The sequence below is a fragment of the Gopherus evgoodei genome, chromosome 19 (assembly GCF_007399415.2).
Source record: "Gopherus evgoodei ecotype Sinaloan lineage chromosome 19, rGopEvg1_v1.p, whole genome shotgun sequence".
NCBI lineage: Eukaryota > Metazoa > Chordata > Testudines > Testudinidae > Gopherus > Gopherus evgoodei.
The window spans coordinates 5,292,939-5,309,890 of NC_044340.1; the positions used below are offsets into that span (position 1 = coordinate 5,292,939).

Here is a 16,952-nt window from a genome sequence, read left to right on the forward strand (position 1 = left end):
CCAAGGCCCCACCTCGGCTCTGTCTCTTCCCACTCTTGCTCTGCATCCTCCCCTGAGCACACCCCATCTCTGCTCCTCCTCTCCCTCCCAGCACCACCTGCACACTGCCATGGAACAGCTGATCATGGTGTGCAGGAGGCACTGGGAGGGAGGGAAGATGGGAAGGGAGTTGATCAGCAAGGCTGCCGACAGGCAGGAGGTTCTGGGGGGAGGGAAGAGCTTTGCTGCCGGTGAGTGCTAAGTGCCCACTGTTTTTTTTCCATGGGTGCTCCTGGAGCACCCCCAGAGTCGGCACCTATGGAGTATGTATGAAGGGATGCTTACCATTGTAACCAAAGAATTGTAAATATTTATGATAGATTTGATTTTAACGAAGGAAGATTAAATTCTGGGATGGACAAACCCAGATGTGGAAGGCCAGAGAGCAAGATCTAGCTGCTCTGGTTGTGTAGATGATCCTATGTAGAGAGTTGTTTGCCCATTAGTATTTAGAGGATAGGGTGATATAATGGGAGTAAGTGGTTCATTTTGAGGAATGTTGAAATGAAATATGCAGTGTGAGGAAATCAGAGGCAGAGAGAGAGGTTGAGTAGGAGTAGGATGGAACTAATTGCTTGTGGAACCCTAGCTCTGTATATCCTGACCATCTAGACTTTAAAACTACCGTGTTCAGCTGAAAGAACAGGAGTACTTGTGGCACCTTAGAGACTAACAAATTTGTTTAAGTCTAACAAATTTAGTCTCTAAGGTGCCACAAGTACTCCTGTTTTTTTTGCGGACACAGACTAACACGGCTGCTACTCTGAAAAGTGTTCAGCTGAGGTTTTCTTTATTTAAGGAAGATGTTTTCAAGCTTAGCTATCTTAATTTTTGTTTGGGATTTCCTTGGTGATTCTGTTTTGATGAATAGCACAATTGCAATATATCTAAAATATCATGTTGATGCTTGTTTTTATGAAGTTCAAATATTTCTCTAGTTTTTCTGGTGCATAACTGTTTTTCTGAAGACTCTCTAAACTTATGAACTTCACTGCATAATTTGTTGCGTTCAAAATTGTATGGATTTTGCTATGCCTGAACAGCTTCCTTCCTCCTGAGACTTACAAAATTTGCCAAATTCATAAGCCAAGTTGCTAAGATCCATGAAGCAAGCTAAATTTTGTACTTCTGCTCAGATTTTGCACAGCTCCCAGAGGTGTTAATTTTGAGACACAACTCAAATTATTCACCTCACTAGGGGAAGGAAAAACTTGTTTGAACATTGAGGACAAATCTTAAGGGGAAAAAACCAAACTTGCTGTTTTTAGAGCAAGTGATTTGTGAAATATACATCTTTAAAGTTAGAGTGCTTAAAGAATGAAAAGCTCATTTGTTCGTTTCATATCCCCAAAATGTCAGATTAACTCAAACTTTAAAAAAATCTGAGGCATAAAATAAAAATTGCTGAGTGGAGAGGTGCCATATGGAGCTTATAATGGGAACTGTCCTACAACTTTAACTATAAAAATAACGAGGAGTCCGGTGGCATCTTAAAGACTAACAGATTTATTTGGGCATAAGCTTTCTTGGGTTAAAAAACCCTCACTTCTTCAGATGTGGGGTTTTTTACCCACAAAAGCTTATGCCCAAATAAATCTGTTAGCCTTGAAGGTGCCACTGTACTCCCTGTTTTTGTGGATACAGACACACAAGCTACCTCTCTGAAACTTTATCTATGGAGTCAGAAAAGAAAGCATCACTAGACTGACATGAAGAGTAGAATATGGAAATATTACCTGGCCCCACAGCAAGCAGGAAGATCGCTCCACCGGCTCAGCGTATCCCAGCCACATGTGCGGAGTCATTCTTTCCATAAGGGTATCCCTGTCTGTGCAGTCTATTTTGGCTCTGGTGGGTAAAGTGGGAAAGCCTCAACTGGTGCTTTGCGTTGCATCACCTTCCAGTCCAGACCAAAGCTGGTTACTTTCATTGTGTGATATCCATTTATTAATAAGAAAATCACATTTCCTTCTTGAATACCAGTTTGTTAAATTGTTCTGGTCCCCAGACATACATGAGTATTGGCCAATATTTTTTTCAAATCTTTGTCTACTCTATCCTTCTCTCTCTTTGCCCCCCACCCGCCCCAATTTCTCACTGTAGCTACTTCTGGTTCAGCTCCCTGGTGATAGTAATGGTGTAAACTCTAGTATGAGCAAGATAATCTTGGCTACACTATCTTGTTTAGACCTGCCCAGAGCGAGGTTAACAAACACTGTTAGTTATTGGAAGCAGTTGACTATCAGCAGCTAAGCTGAACCAGTGGTAGCAACAGTGGGAAATTTTAGGCATGGGTTAATGTCTTCTCAAATACAAAAGGTTCTGCTCACACTCTGGGGGTTACCACTTCTCTTCACCCCATTTTTCAAGGTAACTTGTTTAGTATTTTCAGAACACTTTTGAAGTGAGCATATGAATTGGGTAGCCCCCTTCCAGCTGAGTGTCCCAAGCCAACAGTAATAGTCATTCTCAGTTCTCCATTGGGCAGGAAGTACTGAGATAACTACATTAGGCAGAAATAAAACTGGACACATTGGTCCTATTATTAATGGGTTTTAATGGCCATGGCCTATTTCAGGTGCAATGGCAGGTGCCTTCGGAGTTCATCAATGAGTTCTCTCTCATCCTTTCTTAGGTATTGATGTGGAACAGGTCACAATTGTTGTGAATTTCAAGCTTCCGACAAACCAGTTGCATTGTCCAGACTTTGAGACCTACCTACACCGCATAGGGCGAACAGGTCGTTTTGGGAAAAAGGGCCTTGCCTTCAACATGGTGGAAAGACACAACTTACCACTGCTACGCAGAATTGAAGAGCACTTCAGTGAGTACAGTATCCCCATCAAACCTGCACTGCACGTATAAAGCATGCAGAAGTTGGCCGTAGTAACAAAGTGCAAATCACTGGTGCCGCAGTGCACTGTGTGTTGTATTACACTCACATAACTATGTTAAAAGTACATTAGTGAAGGTTGCAAAGTCTAGCACTCAAAAATGAAGAAATGTGCATATGCATTGTGATAGTTTGTAATTACAGGATAACATACATTTTTACCACAGGACCCTTCCTCATTCAGTGCACGGGTTAGATCAGGGGTCGGCAGCCTTTCAGAAGTAGTGTCCCGAGTCTTCATTTATTCACTCTAATTTAAGGTTGTGTGTGCCGTTAATATATTTTAATGTTTTTATAGGGTCTCTGTGATGAACTAGGAATGTTCTTAATGTTTTCTCTGAATACTGTATTGGTGCCTCAGTGTCCCCATGGCAATTCTTAAGTATCTGGCAGAGCAAAGGGCCAGTGCACCTAAATGCCTGACACTCTGTCTCCTAGCAACTGATGGCCTGGGCCCCTCCTCTGCAAAGGTGCCAGCTGAAGGTGTTGGAGACAAAGGGATCAGGTGACCTCCTGGCCCAGGAAAGGAGCTGAGCAGAGAGGAGTAGGGCTGGAGGGGTTGTTAGTCTGGAGCGGGCTGAGGGCAGACGAGGGGGTCTGGCTCACTGCCCCCCAGAATGGACCCAGCCGAGGGGTCCGGTTCGCTGTATCTACAAGCTCTGTTTTAGACCCTGTTCCTGTCATCGAATAAACCTCTGTTCTACTGGCTGGCTGAGAGTCACATCTGACTGCAAAGTGGGGGTGCAGAACCCGGTGGCTTCCCCAGGACCCCGCTGGGGTGGACTCGCTGTGGGAAGTGCACAGAGGGGCAAAGGATGCTAAATGCTCCAAGGAGAGACCCAGGAGGTGAAGCTGTGTGAGCTTCTTGCCCTGAACAAGTCTGCTCCAAGGGAGAGGAGGCTCCCCAGAGTCCTGATTGGCTTGGTGGGGAGCAGTTCCAGAGCATCGCCCGGTGACTCCGTGACAGTCTCTTTCTAGAAGTCTATAATATATAACTAAACTATTGTTGTATGTAAAGTAAATAAGGTATTTAAAATGTTTAAGAAGCTTCATTTAAAATTAAATTAAAATGCAGAGCCCTCCGGACCGGTGGCCAGGCCCCGGGCAGTGTGAGTGCCGCTGAAAATCAGCTCGTGTGCCGCCTTTGGCACGCGAGCCATCGGTTGCCTACCCCTGAGTTAGATGGTACTCGTTGCATGAGCAGCTGTTCAGTGTTTTCTCAGCGTTCAGTGTGTGGCCCCAGGCTTTACTCTATGCTTGCTCTGAAGATGGAATTATTAATTTCCTCACAGCCTTTTCAGTGGTGCTCCTCACTACAGCACCTGTGTGCTGCATAAACACTTCTTTTATTTATTTCACGACTGCTCTGTGAGATGAATGGCGCATTATCCCTATTTTACAGGTAGGGAATTGAGGCGTAGAGAGATTAAGGTCAAAGAATCTATTAATTTGGGGTGACCAACTTGAGATGCTTAGGACCTGATTTTTTCAGAGCTTTTTCCTTTACATTATGTAGCACTTCATATGTTCGAAGCCCAGCTCCCATTGACTTCAGTTGCATCTATGAGTGTTTAACCCTTCTGTAAATCAGACCCCAGAGCAGTGAAACTCAGACTATGACTCAGAAGCTGCAAGTTGCTCTTTGCAACACATAGCATGAAAACACCGTGCTTTAATTATTAACCAGTCAGGATGCTTTTACTCGGTTATTAACCAATTATGTTATCAGCTTGCACTGAATTATTAACTTATTTGCTGTGACAATAATATAGATAACTATTTCCTCTGTATTTCATACCGTTTAAATAGGAATAACACTGTAGTAAATGATACAATTAACTCAAACTACTGTGGCTATTTTGGATAATGTTGGTTGCTAATTTGGCTCCTGAACCACTGAGGTCTGAGTATCAGTGCCCTAAAGGCTCGGATCAGGCACCCAGAAAGTGAGGAACACACAGGGTATGTGTGCGCACTCGTACACGCACACACACACACACACACTACCCTGCCAAAGTGAGCCTCGGAGCCTGGGTCAACAGACTTGGGTCATGGTGCAGGGCTAGAAATAGCAGCATGGATGTTCAGGCTCAGGGTGGAGCCCAGGCTCTGAAACCCAGTGAGGTGGGGAGGGTCTCTGAGCCCAAGCTCCAGTCTGAGGCTGAATGTCTATATTGCAATTTTTAGCCTTGCAGCACAAACCCCATGAGCCCAAAATCCAGGCTCGGAGGGTTTTTTTGCTCTGTAGATGTACTCATAGTTAGTGATCACCTGTGAAAAGTTTGATTTAAGTGACTTGCCCAGTGTTGCAGAGGAACTGAGGCAGGTGTAGAATCCAGTTCTCTAGGGCAGTGGTTTTAAAAAAAATTTTCTGGTGACCCAGTTGAAGAAAATAGTCGAGGCCCGCTACTCAACGGATCTAGGGATGAGGGGTTTGGGGTGAGGGCTGCGGGGTGGGGCTGGGAATGAGGCGTCCAGGGTGTGGGAAGGGGCTCTGGGCTGGGGCAGGAGGTTGGGGTGCAGGAGATGGTCAGGGCTCTGGGCTGGGGGTGCAGGCTCTGGGGTGGGGTTGGGGATGAAGAGTTTGTGGTGCAAGAGGAGGGTCCAGGTTTGGAGGGGGCTGGGGTGGGCGGTTAGGGTGCAGGACAGGCTCTGGGCTGGGGATGCAGGCTCTGGGGTGGAGCCAGGGATGAGGGGTTTGGGGTGCAGGAAGGGGCTCCGGGTCTGTTGGGGGGGGCTCAAGGCTGGGGCAGGGGATTGGGGTATGGAGTTGAAGCACAGGCTTACCTTGTGGGGCTTCCAGTCAGTGGCGCAGAGGGGGTGCTAAGGTAGGTTTCCTGCCTGTCCTGGAACCGCAGACCCCACTTCCCCCCAGAAGTGGCCAGCAGCAGATCCAGCTCCTAGATGGAGGCACGCAAGCGGCTCCATGTGGCTCTCACCTGCAGGCACTCTCCTTCCCCCTCGAGCCCCATTGTCCGGAACCTGTGACCCCACCTAGGAGCTGGACCTGCTGCTGGCTGCTTCTGGGGCACAGCATGGTGTCAGAACAGGTAGGAACTAGCCTGACTTAGCTGGGCAGCATCGCTGATTGGACTTGTAACAGCCCAGTTGGTGGTGCTGACCAGAGCCACCACAACCCAGTGCCCTATATTCCGCAACCCAGTACTGGGTTGCGACCCGCAGTTTGAAAACCATTGCTCTAGGGCAACATTCATCTGCATGAAACCATCCTTTATCTTCCCGCAGTCCAACTGCCTCAGATATTACATACTTTCAGAAAATGAAGTAGGGGTCCTACAGATAAGTCTGCTTCACTACACAACCCTCATCCATCCCCAGAGCAGGTCCCTCCTGTGCACTGAACAATGCATGGAAAAAGAGTATGTGATCATGTAATTAAAGACTGTATCATAGTGCATTTGCGCAAGTGGGCGGCATTAAGGTTGCATAGGCAACCTTAATTCTGGCATTTCCTAAGTTTTGAATGTTTGACTTTGCTGCCTTAATATCCTTTTTAACATAGGTTTTTGTGTAATTTCCGGGGCTTTTGAAAAAGGAAACTGAAAAACAAATTCCATTGTGCAGAATCTTGGGTCCATTCTAGGCTCTGGAGTGTATGGGCACAGTTTCTATTGCCTGTTCCTCCAAGCTTGACCCCATCTGCCCCATCCTTTCCAGTCTTTCCCTTCCAAGTCCTGTCTCTTCTCCTAGTCTCATTCCTTGGGTTTCTCATCTCAGTACCAGTCCCTTGCATAGCAATCCTAGTCTCACCCCTCTCAATTCCCAATCCTCTTGCTCAGCCTGTCCCAATTCCCTCCCTCCCAGATCTTCATATGATCTTTCTCCCTCCCCCGCCTTCCAATAGTGCTCCTCCATTCCCTACCCTTGCTTGTTCCCAGTCCTGATCACACTCCCTGAACTCCTTGTCCAATCTGTCTCCCCAGCCCCAAACTCCCTGCCTGAGTCTCTTTGTCCAGCCAGGCTCTGTTCTGCTTTTGCCCACTGGTTTTCTCTTCAGATTTGTGTCCTCCCCATTGGTTGCCATTCTTCTTGCCCTTCTCCCTATCTATTTGCCTCCCAGATCTGGCTCTTGTCCCCTCTGCGTTGGAAACCAGCAGTTTCCTCCTCTATGCTGCCTGCGCCCAGCACAGGGGTCACTGAGATTTTAGGAGGGCGTCGTCCTGTTAGGTGCCCAGCTGTCACGGAGTCACCGGGCGATGCTCTGGAACTGCTCCCCACCAAGCCAGGCAGGACTTTGGGGAGCCTCCTCTCCCTTGGAGCATCCTCTGCCGCTCCGTGCGCTTCCCACAGCGAGTCCACCCCAGCGGGGTCCTGGGGAAGCCACCGGGTTCTGCACCCCCACTTTGCAGTCAGACGTGACTCTCAGCCAGCCAGTAAAACAGAGATTTATTCAATGACAGGAACAGGGTCTAAAACAGAGCTTGTAGGTACAGAGAACTGGACCCCTTGGCCGGGTCCATTCTGGGGGTCAGTGAGCCAGACACCCACGTCTGCCCTCAGCCAGCTCCAGACTAACAACCCCTCCCAGCCCCTCCTCTCTGCTCAGCCCCTTTCCCGGGCCAGGAGGTCACCTGATCCCTTTGTCTCCAACACCTTCAGCTGGCACCTTTGCAGAGGAGGGGCTCAGGCCATCAGTTGCACTGGCCCTTTGCTCTGCCAGATACTTAAGAACTGCCATGGGGACACTGAGGCACCAACACAGTATTCAGAGAAAACATTAAGAACTTTCCCAGTTCGTCACATCTCTCCCCCCTTTGAGACCGAACTGAGCGAGGTCACTCCAGCCAGTGACCTGGGGAAGTTCGAACCCACCAACATTCCTATGGATGCCCCAGCATCTCTCCCATTCCTTTGTGTGAGTTACACCAGGACAGTCCAGTCTCATGCCCTCCCTTAGGTCGGGTGTGCTTGATGGCAGTTGCAGGCCGCATGTGGGAAGGTTTATGCGGCTTGAACCCTTTTGCTACCCCAATACCCCTGGGGTTCACACTGGGACGGGGTCTTCTCCCAGCACTCTGGGCTGCAATTCAGGCTCTCTTGGTTAAGAGCCCCCATCTTGGCCTTGGCCAGCTCTGGGCTTGGGAAGCCGCTTCCCACTTTGTGGCCCAGACACAACACCTCTGCCGTCCCCACCTTACACTTTCCAGCTTTTACCGTCAGTCCCACCTCCTTGAGGCAGCCCAGCCCCCTCTTCACCTGGGACACCTGTTCCTCCCAGGTCTGGCTAAAGATGCACACGTTATCAGTGTCTGCCAGGGCCAAGTTCTCCATCGCCCTCTGCTTGTCTAGAATCTCCTCAGGCCTAGGCATGGGGTCGGCATCGGACACTGTAATGGCTTTAAGCTTCTGATAGCCCCCATAAAACCAGATCATCCTGTCTCGCTTGGGGATCAGCCCCACGGGTGAGGCCCATGGGCTGTAAAATGGCTGGATCCCATCTAAAGCCAGCATGTCCCTGACCTCTCTCTCCAGGTTCTGGGCTGCTTTCCCAGTGACTCTGAACGGGAAACACGTGATGGGGAGATTGTCTCCCACCTCAGGGAAGAGATCCCCCTGGGGATCTTCCCCCTTCTTCATCCAATCCTCCCTCTTCAGGTTCAGGGGTCCCCTCACTCTCCTCCCATCCAGCAGCTCGAAAGGGAAGAACCCTGTGGATTCCTGGGGCACCACCAGCTGTCTCCTGATTCCCCCCAGTTCTACTTCCCCTTGGGGAGCCCATTCCCGGTACAGGAATCCCTTCTCTTGCAGGACTCTGTCCCTGCAGCCTTCCCCAAGGAGGTTTGCAGCGCTGTGGCCAGCAAGTTCTCTCAGCTTCTCCAAGGAGGGATCCTTCTGCAGCTCGGTCTGGGATTCAGCAGCTGGGGCAGGGAGTGGGACCTGCTCCCTCTCGCTGGCTGGACCTGGGGTCACAGCCCCCCTGAGCCCTGTCCCTGGTAGCTCCCTCCCTGCTGTGTAATCACTTCCCAGCAGCACGTCTGGACCAGGCAAACCTGTTTGGCAGCTGACCTGCCCTGCCCGGGTGTCCCCCCACTCAGCTGGGATCTCAGCTCCCCCCGTGCTCAGCGCTGCCCTTGCTGTCCCAGTGGGGACAGGCAGCGAGCTCTCTGTTCTGGTCACAGCATCAGAGCCAGTGTGAGCCCCCTCTCCGGTGTGCAGGGGGGCAGGGAGCATCTCTCCCTCCCACTCAGCCCCAGGGGACTGGTTACATGTAGGCAGGTATCCTGAGCCCAGCAGCCCCTCCCCCCTGCCAGCCAGGTTATTTGTATTTTCACTGACCATTTCCATCCTAGCCAATTGGTTCCCTGGATTTGAATTCAAACCCTCGGCCGTTACAGAAGCGGGGCCTGGATCCTGTCCCATGGGGAGACAGTCACCCCCCAACAGGGCCTCCCAGCCGATATCCTGGAGAACCCCAACTACCAGCCAGCCCGACCCCTTCTGGGTCTGCACAGGGATCTGGGCCATAGGCAGGGCGAGAGGCTTCACCTCAGGGAACTTCACCCAGGTTCCACAGTTCCTCAGCATCTGGGGCTGCACCACCACAGTTCTCTCTGTCCCAGGGTTTCGCCCCTGCAGGCGTGTTTCCCCACTGACCCCTGGGCAGCCCCCTATGTTTCTCTGCTCCACCATCACCAATCCACGCTGCTGCTGCTTCTCCTGCAGCTTTTCCTCGGGCTTTTCCTTTCTCTCATGGTCCTGTCGCTCTCTCGGGCTCTGCTCCCATCCCATCCGTCTCCAATCTCCTGATCGGGAACCCAGTCGTGAAGACCCTCGTCTGATTGGGGACCAGACTCCCGGGGATGCCTGGCTGATGCTCCAGCTGCTCTCAGATCCTCTTGTAGCCCCATCTGGGCCAGGAATCTGCTCCTCTGAGCGGTGCTTCTCCTTCAACTGCACGATTAACTGTGCCTTGGTGAATTTCCCCATGCGTAACCCTCTCTTTGTGCACAGGATCACAATGTCCTTCTTAAGGAGATGGTGATAGGCCATCACTTCACCGTTCCCAAGTGGCTCTGGACTCACAGGCCTGTGTGCTCTTGGCTCCCCCATGGTTTCCAGGAAGAACCCCGGGTGTGCCAGCCCTTCTCGTGATTACCACCTCTTTGCCAGGGTCGAGCTGCAGACTCCTCCACCCCTGGGACTGCTCCTGCAATCCCCAGGGGAACCCTTCTCTCTTCCAGGGTCGAGCGGCAAGCTCCTCCGCCACTGAGACTGCTCGCTGCCGTCCTCAGGGGGACCCCGTTACTCCAACAGTCCTTCTCGCTGGTCACACACTCCCAGAGGTTAACTGCCCCCTGAAACCGTCCCTCTCTGAGCCTTCAGCACGCCTGGTCCTCATTATCCCTCCTTTGTTTTACTGCTCCCCAGTCACTTACTGCAAGCAGCGCCATTCACGGGGTGCAGTACGTCCTGCCGCTGCCACCAGTTGTCACGGAGTCACCGGGCGATGCTCTGGAACTGCTCCCCACCAAGCCTGTCAGGACTTTAGGGAGCCTCCTCTCCCTTGGAGCAGACTTGTTCAGGGCAAGAAGCTCACACGGCTTCACCTCCTGGGTCTCTCCTTGGAGTATTCAGCATCCTCTGCCCCTCCGTGCGCTTCCCACAGCGAGTCCACCCCAGCGGGGTCCTGGGGAAGTCACCGGGTTCTGCACCCCCACTTTGCAGTCAGACGTGATGTCACGGAGTCACCGGGCAATGCTCTGGAACTGCTCCCCACCAAGCCAGTCAGGACTTTGGGGAGCCTCCTTTCCCTTGGAGCAGACTTGTTCAGGGCAAGAAGCTCACACAGCTTCACCTCCTGGGTCTCTCCTTGGAGCATTCAGCATCCTCTGCCCCTCCGTGCGCTTCCCACAGCGAGTCCACCCCAGCGGGGTCCTGGGGAAGCCACCGGGTTCTGCACCCCCACTTTGCAGTCAGACGTGACTCTCAGCCAGCCAGTAAAACAGAGGTTTATTCGATGACAGGAACAGGGTCTAAAACAGAGCTTGTAGATACAGCGAACCGGACCCCTCGGCTGGGTCCATTCTGGGGGGCAGTGAGCCAGACCCCCAGGTCTGCCCTCCACCCTTGACCCCAGCCAGCTCCAGACTAACAACCCCTCCCAGCCCCTCCTCTCTCCTCAGCCCCTTTCCCGGGCCAGGAGGTCACCTGATCCCTTTGTCTCCACACCTTCAGCTGGCACCTTTGCAGGGCAGGGACCCAGGTCATCAGTTGCTAGGAGACAGAGTGTCAGGCATTTAGGTGCACTGGCCCTTTGCTCTGCCAGATACTTAAGAACTGCCATGGGGACACTGAGGCACCAATACAGTATTCAGAGAAAACATTAAGAACTTTCCCAGTTTGTCACATCTCTCCCCCCTTCGAGACCGAACTGAGCGAGGTCACTTCAGCCAGTGACCTGGGGAAGTTCGAACCCACCAAGGTTCCCATGGATGCCCCAGCATCTCTCCCATCCCTTGGTGTGAGTTACACCAGGACAGTCCAGTCTTACGCCCTCCCTTAGGTCGGGTGTGCTTGATGGCACTTGCAGGCCGCATGTGGGAAGGTTTATGCAGCCCACACCCTTTGCCACCCCAGTACCCCTCGGCTTCAAGCTGGGATTGGGTCTTTTCCCAGCACTCTGGTCTGTGATTTGGGCTCCCTTGGTTAAGAGCCCCCATCTTGGCCTTTGCCAGCTCTGGGCGTGGGCAGCCGCTTCCCACTTTGTGGCCCAGACACAACACCTCTGCCGTCCCCCCTTGCACTTTCCAGCTTTTAATGTCAGTCCCACCTCCTTGAGGCAGCCCAGACCCTCTTCACCTGGGACACCTGTTCCTCCCAGGTCTGGCTAAAGATGCACGTTATCAATGTCTGCCAGGGCCAAGTTCTCCATCCCTCTCAGCTTGTCTAGAATCTCCCCAGGCCTAGGCATGGGGTGGGCATCGGACACTGTGATGGTTTTAAGCTTCTGATAGCCCCCATAAAACCAGATCATCCTGTCTCGCTTGGGGATCAGCCCCACAGGTGAGGCCCATGGGCTGTAAAATGGCTGGATCCCATCTAAAGCCAGCAGGTCCTTGATCTCTCTCTCCAGGTTCTGGGCTGCTTTCCCAGTGACTCTGAATGGGGAACACCTGATGGGGAGATTGTCTCCCACCTCAGGGAAGAGATCCCCCTGGGGGTCTTCCCCCTTCTTCATCCAAACCTCCCTCTTCAGGTTCAGGGGTCCCCTCACTCTCCTCCCATCCAGCAGTTTGAAAGGGAAGAACCCTGTGGATTCCTGGGGCACCACCAGCTGTCTCCCGATTCCCCCCAGTTCTACTTCCCCTTGGGGAGCCCATTCCCGGTACAGGAATCCCTCCTCCTGCAGGACTCTGTCCCTGCAGCCTTCCCCAAGGGGGTTTGCAGTGCTATGGCCAGCAAGTTCTCTCAGCTTCTCCAAGGGGGGATCCCTCTGCAGCTCAGTCTGGGATTCAGCAGCTGGGGCAGGGAGTGGGACCTGCTCCCTCTCGCTGGCTGGGCCTGGGGTCACAGCCCCCCTGAGCCCTGTCCCTGGTAGCTCCCTCCCTGCTGTGTAATCACTTCCCAGCAGCACGTCTGGACCAGGGAAACCTGTTTGGCAGCTGACCTGCCCTGCCTGGGTGTCCCCCAACTCAGCTGGGATCTCAGCTCCCCCCCCACCACCCCCGTGCTCAGCGCTGCCCTTGCTGTCCCAGTGGGGGCAGGCAGCGAGCTCTCTGCTCTGGTCACAGCATCAGAGCCAGTGTGAGCCCCCTCTCCGGTGTGCAGGGGAGCGGGGAGCATCTCTCCCTCACACTCAGCCCCAGGGGGCTGGTTGCAGGCAGGCAGGTATCCTGAGCCCGGCAGCCCCTCCCCCCTGCCAGCCAGGTTATTTGCATTTTCACTGACCATTTCCATCCTAGCCAGTTGGTTCCCTGGATTTGAATTCAAACCCTCGGCTGTTACAGGAGCGGGGCCTGGATCCTGTCCCATGGGGAGACAGTCACCCCCCAACAGGGCCTCCCAGCTGATATTCTGGAGAACCCCAACTACCAGCCAGCCCGACCCCTTCTGGGTCTGCACAGGGATCTGGGCCATAGGCAGGGCGAGGGGCCTCACCCCATGGAACTTCACCCAGGTTCCACAGTCCCTCAGCATCTGGGGCTGCACCACCACAGTTCTCTCTGTCCCAGGGTCTCGCCCCTGCAGGCGTGTTTCCCCACTGACCCCTGGGCAGCCTCCTATGTCTCTCTGCTCCACCATCACCAATCCACACTGCTGCTGCTTCTCCTGCAACTTTTCCTCGGGCTCTTCCTTTCTCTCATGGTCCTCTCGCTCTCTCGGGCTCTGCTCCCATCCCATCTGTCTCCAGTCTCCTGATGGGGAACCCAATCGTGAAGACCCTCGTCTGATTGGGGACCAGACTCTCGGGGATGCCTGGCTGATGCTCCAGCTGCTCTCAGATCCTCTTGTAGCCCCATCCGAGCCAGGAATCTGCTCCTCAGAGCGGTGCTTCTCCTTCAACTGCACGATTAACTGTGCCTTGGTGAATTTCCCCATGCGTAACCCTCTCTTTGTGCACAGGATCACAATGTCCTTCTCAAGGAGATGGTGATAGGCCATCACTTCACCGTTCCCAAGTGGCTCTGGACTCACAGGCCTGTGTGCTCTTGGCTCCCCCATGGTTTCCAGGAAGAACCCCGGGTGTGCCAGCCCTTCTCGTGATCACCACCTCTTTGCCAGGGTCGAGCTGCAGACTCCTCCGCCCCTGGGACTGCTCCTGCAATCCCCAGGGGAACCCTGCTACTGCAAAATCCTTCTCTCTCCCAGGGTCGAGCGGCAAGCTCCTCCGCCCCTGAGACTGCTCGCTGCAGTCTTCAGGGGGACCCTGTTACTCCAACAGTCCTTCTCGCTGGTCACACACTCCCAGAGGTTAACTGCCCCCTGAAACCGTCCCTCTCTGAGCCTTCAGCATGCCTGGTCATTATCCCTCCTTTGTTTTACTGCTCCCCAGTCACTTACTGCAAGCAGCGCCATTCACGGGGTGCAGTACGTCCCGCCGCTGCCACCAGTTGTCACGGAGTCACCGGGCGATGCTCTGGAACTGCTCCCCACCAAGCCAGTCAGGACTTTGGGGAGCCTCCTCTCCCTTGGAGCAGACTTGTTCAGGGCAAGAAGCTCACACATCTTCACCTCCTGGGTCTCTCCTTGGAGCATTCAGCATCCTCTGCCCCTCCGTGCGCTTCCCACAACGAGTCCACCCCAGCGGGGTCCTGGGGAAGCCACCGGGTTCTGCACCCCCACTTTGCAGTCAGACGTGACTCTCAGCCAGCCAGTAAAACAGAGGTTTATTCGATGACAGGAACAGGGTCTAAAACAGAGCTTGTAGATACAGCGAACCGGACCCCTCGGCTGGGTCCATTCTGGGGGGCAGTGAGCCAGGCCCCCAGGTCTGCCCTCCACCCTTGACCCCAGCCAGCTCCAGACTAACAACCCCTCCCAGCCCCTCCTCTCTCCTCAGCCCCTTTCCCGGGCCAGGAGGTCACCTGATCCCTTTGTCTCCAACACCTTCAGCTGGCACCTTTGCAGGGCAGGGACCCAGGTCATCAGTTGCTAGGAGACAGAGTGTCAGGCATTTAGGTGCACTGGCCCTTTGTCTGCCAGATACTTAAGAACTGCCATGGGGACACTGAGGCACCAATACAGTATTCAGAGAAAACATTAAGAACTTTCCCAGTTTGTCACACGTGACTCTCAGCCAGCCAGTAAAACAGAGGTTTATTCAATGACAGGAACAGGGTCTAAAACAGAGCTTGTAGGTACAGAGAACCGGACCCCTCGGCCGGGTCCATTCTGGGGGTCAGTGAGCCTGACCCCCACGTCTGCCCTCAGCCAGCTCCAGACTAACAACCCCCCCAGCCCCTCCTCTCTGCTCAGCCCCTTTCCCGGGCCAGGAGGTCACCTGATCCCTTTGTCTCCAACACCTTCAGCTGGCACCTTTGCAGAGGAGGGGCCCAGGCCATCAGTTGCTAAGAGACAGAGTGTCAGGCATTTAGGTGCACTGGCCCTTTGCTCTGCCAGATACTTAAGAACTGCCATGGGGACACTGAGGCACCAACACAGTATTCAGAGAAAACATTAAGAACTTTCCCAGTTCGTCACATCAGCTCAGAGCTGCAATTGAAGGGAAAGTCCTACTCGGCCTCAGCTGGAGCATGCCCAGCGTGGACAGATTCTTTGGTGAATTTTGTTGTTCAAACTGCACATACTCGATAGACTTCTGCAAAGTCATTTTTCAGAGATGTAGAACATGGCCAGATTTGGGTGGATTTTCATGGGGATGGCAAAAGGCACATTCCCTAACACATTTCAGAATTCAAGTCCCCGGTTCAAAGCATGGGCGTGTTAAAGTAGTTCAAAAATAAAGGCACCAGAATTTTTTAACATGAGCAACAAGTATTTTCCCTAACCTATTCCTGGAAACAGCTGAACTTCTTTGGCTGACATTTCAAAAATGATAACAGTAAAAAGTCAGCCCGAGGCTGACATCAGCTATGGAAAGCTTCATCCCAAGTGGCTAGTCTGCCGAAGTTACAAGCAACTGAAAACAGGGTCTTATGATAGGAAGTGTTGTGCAACCTTAATAGGTGTTACTGCTAGCCCCTATTATAATTCTGTTAACTATTTAGAATGTATGAGGCGTGTGAGCAATACCATAGTAAATAAGAACACTTATGGTTTAGAACAAAAACAGGGACTAAACACACCTCACTTCCCCCCTCTAGGGAGCACTTTCCCAAATTAGATTTACACATCTCCATCACTAGTGCAGGCCCTGGCTCCTTCACCTGATGTAGAAAACAAGCCATGTGCTGAGGAGGTAGGGCGGGAAGTGTAATGAATTATGAGGGACCTCAGAGGGTCATCCTGTGTTGCTGAGGATGGAAAAGGGGAGGAAACATACAACTGTGTATAGCCTTCCCCAGGTGAAAGAGAGGCTCTTCACTGAAGATGTCTTTGGGGAAATGATAGTGAGGAAGGGGGGAGCTAGAGTAGGTCTAGAAATACCAAGCCAAAGTAAGGATGACTCAGGAAGTGATGGGAGTAAAGTTGGATTGGGGAGAAAGAGCAGAACCTACATGGAACATTATCAGCATGAGCTATTGCTTCAATAATAGTAGAGTACAGCCGGGAGAGGCAGCAGGTGCAGGGTGAACTGGAGGTGCAAAACAGATGGGAGTGGTAATGGTAAGAGACTCTATTGAAGAGTTGGAGGGATCAGGGCTCCACCATCCCATGCCATCTGCTATTCAGTATGCTGCTTTATAACACTCTAGCTAAAGTTCTGTGTTCAGTTTTTTGGACTCCTCAGACCAGAAGAGTTTGATAAATTGCAGAAAATTCAGGGATGGGCAACAAACTGCAGTATTAGAGGGTTCTTGTGAATGCCTAAGGGATCCAGGTGTGTTCAGTTTGGAAGAGGGGAGAAGATAATGGAGTTTTATTCTAAAGGGACAGGGGGAAGTTATTCCAGGGACCCAAATGAGGCACGAATCAGAACAAAAGTCTCAGGAAATCCAATCTGCATATGAAGGATATATCCAGAGAATCAGCTGGTTGGGGGAATCCTCTACTTGGGCAAGTTGAGATGCTGCCAGTGTGTTCACAAAGAAAATTGGACTGAATGCTTGAGATGCTTATGCAGAACCAGCCCAAGAATGGGTAATCCAGCATCTCCACCACAATCTACAAGGGCCATTTCCAGCTTTGACACACAAATCTTATCCATGTTAAAGGCAAGAGACTGTTTAATGTAAGAGGGGAAGTTGTCTTCTGCCTGTGTACTGCCCGCTAGGAATGTTTGCACACTGTGCTTTGTTGCTCACCTGCTTGCTTAGCACAGCTTCTCACTGTGAATGATTAGAAGCTGTTACTGTGGTTAGAACTCGTGACATGTGTCACGGAGTCACCGGGCGATGCTCTGGAACTGCTCCCCACCAAGCCAGTCAGGACTTTGGGG

At 52.3% G+C, this 16,952-nt stretch overlaps 1 protein-coding gene across 2 annotated transcripts in view; it reads left to right on the forward strand.

Annotated features, from left to right (window-relative positions):
* Positions 1–16,952, forward strand: part of DDX25 (DEAD-box helicase 25) — a 64,595-nt gene that overhangs the window by 40,186 nt on the left and 7,457 nt on the right. For both annotated transcript variants that reach the window (XM_030538573.1, XM_030538576.1), the window contains one exon: positions 2,675–2,863. In XM_030538573.1, the coding sequence (XP_030394433.1) occupies positions 2,675–2,863 (189 nt within the window). The remainder of the gene's footprint in view (positions 1–2,674; positions 2,864–16,952) is intronic.